A 5790-nucleotide genomic window follows, 5' to 3' on the forward strand; every position below is an offset into this window, starting at 1 on the left:
CACCCCTAAACATGTAGCATGTATCATATAAGTTCATTTTAGGAAAAATTCCCTCAAGTCGAGGTTAAAAGATACTTACCTTATCCGATCTTGCTCTATTCTTTAAAATCCGCCTCTTCTAGCTCTAAATCCATCAAACAAGCCCGATCTAGCCCAAAGAGTATTCGAGGAAGTCAAATAAAGATATATAAATCAATTCCAAATGATAAATGATCTTTAACTAAATCTCAAAAGTCAAATCATAAAACATAAGTCGTATCCTGTTGACCCGTAACCTTACAAGTCCAAACATATGATTAGTTTCCAAATCTGAGTCCAAGTTGTTCGAAACCCCAAAATGCACTTTCTTAACCTTCAAGTCAGAAATCCTCTTTTCCTCTTTTGAATCCTTGATTCTAAGGCAAAATCGATTATAGATTCATCTTGTAATCATAAATTTGATTGAGAATCACTTACCGCACCATCTTAGGAGAAAATCTCTTAAAAGATCACCTCAATCCGAGCTCCGTAACTCCCTAAATGATAAAATGAAGTCCAAGTATGAAATAAAGTGATATATACAATTGCAAAAATATTTGGTGCCTATTTTTAGAGATGACAACATTGACCTTGCTAACTAAAACAGTAATAACTTTTTGTACAAATGTCGGAATGACAAACGGTTTGAATTTCTGGAAACTAGATTCAAAGGGATACAACCTTCATTTTTGGATCATCCCCAAATTCCTTATAGATTACGATCAATTCTCTTGTTGAAGTAAGGTCAAGTCCAGAAAAATATATTTCAACATTTCAAATCTCTCAAAGCTTGCTCTAAACACGCCGAAACTCGCACTGGCCCCTTGGGTCCCCTCCAATCCATCTCAATAAGTTCAAATACCCTATATGAACTTGTCCAAAGGCTCAAAATACATGCGAAAATATCACAATAAAGAACCAAGGTGCAAATCAAACTTAAGAACATTAGCTCTCATTTGGCCATAAGTTTTATGCACTTTTTTTCAAAAACAAAAATTGAAAACATTGTTTGCTTATAAAATAGTGACCATTTTTTGGATATGAATTTTTCAAGTTTCAAATAGTGGTTTAGACCGGTTTTCGAAGTTTTCTACTGGCAAAACTTCAAATTCTCCTTAAGCAAAATGTATGTCCAAACACAATTTCAACTTTCAAAAACTATTTTTCTATCTCATCTTCAAAAGCTTGTCTTTTCAAGTTTCAACCAAATATATGTCCAGACACTAGCTAAGAGACTTCTGTTACCATCTAAAAAAATAACATACTTAGTATATTCCCACAAATGGGGTCTGGGGCGGGTATTATGTATGTAGTCCTTATCCCTACTTTATGAAGGTAGAGAGGCTATTTCCGAAAGATCATCGGCTCAATTAGACAAAATCACAACAGTTATGATAGAGAACTACAACAAACGAAATAGTAACAACCAGAAAAATAAAACGAAGCAAAGAGAACCTCAAGTAAAAAAGTATCGATCTAAAAATAAGGAACACAAGGATAACACTAGTACTACAACTAGGGAAGGAAGTACATGTGTGAAAAGGAAATAAATTCGACTACTAACTAACCTATAACCCTAATCTTCGATCTCCACACCCTCCTATCAAGGGTCATGTCGGTAAGCTGAAGATGTGTCATGTCCTGTCTGATCATCTCTCCCAGTATTTCTTCGGCCTACCACACCCTTTCCTTGAACCCGCCATTACCAACCTCTCACACCTTTTCACAGGGGCATCTACGCTTCTTGTCTTCACATCAATGAACCATTTCATCCTAGCTTCCCGCATCTTATCCTCCATACATGCCACTCCTACCTTATCTTGAATATCTTCGTTCCTAATCTTATCTCTCTTACCATGATCACACATCCATCTCATCATCCCCATCACCGCAAATCTTAACTTCTGAACATGAGAGGTCTTGACTGGCCAATACTCCTCCCCATACAACATGATTGGTCTAATAACTATTCTATAAAACTTACCTTTAAGTCTTTGCGGCACATTCTTGTCGCTCAAAACACCGCATATGAACCTCTATTTCATTCACCCTCGTTCCTATACAATGTGTGACATTCTCGTCAATCTCCCTATTTCCTTGGATTACGGACCCCACTAAACTTCAATATCAGCCTCCCGAGCCATGTCGCTAAACTTGCACTCCAAGTATTCTGTTTTGGTTCTGCTAAACTTGAAACCTTTAGACTCTAGCGTTAACACTGCCACATATCTCGTCAATCAGTACTATATCATGTGATAATAACATCCACCAAGGTAACTCTCCATGAATGTGTCGTGTCAACTTATCCATCACCAAGGCAATTAGAAACGAGCTAAGCGCTGATCCCTGATGCAACCTCACCTCTACTATGAAGTGCCTCGATTCTCCTCCCACCTTTCTCACTCGGGTCTTAGCTCCATCATACATGTCCTTAATCGCTATAGTGTATACGGCAGGTACACATCTATCCTCCAAGCATTTCCATAGATCATCCCTAGGGACTTTGTCATATGTTTTCTCCAAATTGGTGAACACCATATGCAAGTCCTGCTTCCTCTCCCTGTATTGTTCCACCAATCTCCTAACAAGATGAATAGCTTTTGTCGTCGAACCCTCCGACATGAACTCGAACTTGTTCTCAGAGATAGACACCCCCTTCCTTATCCTCATCTCCACCACCCTCTCCCAGACCTTTATAGTGTGGCATAGTAGTTTGATACCCTTGTTTTTGTATACTGGGATCATCTCCACTCATCAGGCATTATTGTCGGCCTATAAATGACATTAAACAACCTCATAAGCCACTCCAGAACTTCCCTACTGATACCAAGCTTGTCACGCTCCAACCTTGGGGAGCCAACTAAATTAACCTAGTCGAGCCGGCCTACGTTACATCAACCTCTCCTCATTACTCATGCATTATTTACCATAACATAATTAGATCTTGACTTTTAAATTCAATACATTATACATTTGGCTCAATGACCTAAAATTCTTCTCATGATGGATACATAGCTTTATAAATATCTGTAAATATTGTGAGCATAAATACATAACAAAACTCTACACTTAAGCACATTACCCACAGTGTAAATGGAGCTTCTATGACAATAGATACCTAAGTACATAAAACGAACTAGACTCAAATACCCACTAGAACGGTAGTGGGCTCACCATAAGGTGAGTCGTGAGGAAGATCCCTATCAAAGATCCACATCATCCAGTAGAAGTATACCTGATGCAGCGCCGCCGGTAAAAAGGACATGAGTATATGTGGAATAGTACTCGTATGTAAGGCAGACATAACAACGTATGAAAATACGGTAACTCAAATAAGAGGCAAATGAAGTAATCAAGAAACTACGAAATGACCCATAGAATTACTTATCTAAGTCTTATACTTACATAATTCTGAACTTATTTTGGAATCAAGTGAGCCATATGAACTGTGTGTGGGATACAAAATATAATGTAAATGTAATATGTACAAACAAGGGCAATGAAAGTGGCACTTATTGTTCGTGCTGGCTATGCGTCTCACCAGACCGTCCATAGCCCTCTCTTACTATGCACCTATGTGTTTCACAGACCGTCCATAAGGTTCACCTATACTATATACCTATGCACTTCACAGACCGTCCATAGGGTTCACCTATACTGTACATCTATGTGTTTCACAGACCGTCCATAGGGCTCACCTATACTGTACACCTATGCGTTTCATAGACCGTCCATAGGGTTCAACTATACTGTACACCTATGCGTTTCACATACCGTCCATAGGGTTCAACTATATTGTACACCTATGCGTTTCATAGACCGTCCATATGGTTCAACTATACTGTACACCTATGCATTTCATAGACTGTCCATATGGTTCACCTATATTGTACACATATATTTTTCATAGACCGTCCATAGGGTTCAGCGTTACTGTACAGCTATGCGTTTCATAGACTGTCCATATGGTTCACCTATATTGTACACCTATGCGCTTCATAGGCCGTCTATAGTGTTCACCGGTCGAAAGGGTTCACCTATACTGTGCACCTATGAGCTTCATAGACCGTCCTTAGGATTCACCTATATCATACACCTATGCGCTTCATAGACCATCTATAGGGTTCACCTATATTGTACACCTATGCGCTTCATAAACCGTCCATTGGGTTCGCCTATACTGTACACCTATGCACTTCATAGACCTTCCATAGGGTTTGCCTATACTGTACACCTATGCACTTTATAGACCGTCCATAGGGTTCACCTATATTGTACACCTATGCGTTTCGTAGCTCGTCCATAGGGTTCACCTATACTGTACACCTATGCTCTTCATTGACCATCCATAGGGTTCATAACACATTATTATGCACATGAGCATATATAAGCTCAAAGCGACATGATTAACATTTCATTTAAGGCCGTAAGTTCCCGAATCATTGGAATACTTCATGTTCATGGTCATCATGGAGAACCATAGCTTGTTACATTAACGCATGCATGGTGAATCAATAAGTAGATTTCAATGGTGCATGGACCCAATAATTTAGCATATGACATCTCTCTTTCATCTTGTTATGTACTCTCTTGTCATCTTAAGGTCATTAGCTAAGTTCATGATTCTTGGGGACTTAATAAAGTCGTTTGCATTTATTGTTTTAGAAGCATTCTTACTATGATTGAAACCATCGGAACATACAATGCTTTATAATCCTCATTTGGCAAGCGGTCACGTTTCATGTTATTACTATCACTTCATTTTACTTGCCATGTGTGACCATAGAACATTAAGAACACTTAGGACATTTAGGAACACCGTAGCTTCTATCTGTGAGAACGTAAGAGCTTATAACACATTGGAAACATTTACAAGGAATCTATACCCATTTTATTTGAAACATAAATTGGAATCAGACATTCGTTAAATCAACCTCATTTGAAGTATCTTTGTAGGAGTGTATAGGGATAGAAATTGAAACAAGACTTGAGCATATCGGCATATGATAAACCATGTCTTCAAAATAATCTAACATTATAAGAATTGGTACTTCGAGCAACCGTACTTGGAGTTCACAGGGAGATCATGAAATACGATTCTATGGAGGAAGTTTAGCCAACATACCTCGCTTGAGCTTTCTTTAGATTACTACAACGTCCTGAAACTCCTAGTTCAATATATAGAAACATGAACAAATTGGACCATCATTAGGAAGGGGTTCATAGCATTCAGCTCACTTAGGCATTTTATCAAACATCTAGTATGCATAAATCTCAACGTTTCTTATACATGGAACTAGTTCATCCAACTACCACCATTTACTAAAAATTTATCCCACTATGATCCCCAAGTAATGTATAACTTCCAACGTCATATGCATGTCCAACAATCCACACCCAACTAACAAAATTCGATCAAATAATTACCTTTCAATCTCTACAATGGTTATGAATTTAAATTGGGAACTTATGGCTTTCAATCACTATCCCATAATGAATCCATGCATGTAAGTCTAAGGTTGTAGGATTACCTTTCGGAAAAAATCTTGCAAAAGTCTCCCTTGAGTTCTTGAAGAAATTTCTTGAAAATTTAAGGATTTCATGGTGGATTGAATTACTTCTAGTGTAGAAATGATAAGATTCATACCAAGACAATGAAGATTGCTTACCTTGAAGATGGGAGAAGGTTGGGGGTCTTGAGAGAGTGGAGAGGAGCCTCAAGAATCGGCTCCAAGAGAGAGTTGAGAGGAGCCACTTCTTGAACGACATTCG

General features: G+C 38.3%; 1 protein-coding gene across 1 annotated transcript; it reads right to left on the reverse strand.

The window, feature by feature from the left end:
• Positions 1–2217: 2217 nt before the first annotated feature.
• Positions 2218–2763, reverse strand: LOC142179103 (uncharacterized). The gene has a single exon (XM_075248927.1). It carries the CDS (start codon positions 2761–2763, stop codon positions 2218–2220), a length of 546 nt encoding a protein of 181 aa, XP_075105028.1.
• Positions 2764–5790: the final 3027 nt, after the last annotated feature.

The sequence above is a fragment of the Nicotiana tabacum genome, unplaced genomic scaffold (genome assembly GCF_000715075.1).
Source record: "Nicotiana tabacum cultivar K326 unplaced genomic scaffold, ASM71507v2 Un00354, whole genome shotgun sequence".
NCBI lineage: Eukaryota > Viridiplantae > Streptophyta > Magnoliopsida > Solanales > Solanaceae > Nicotiana > Nicotiana tabacum.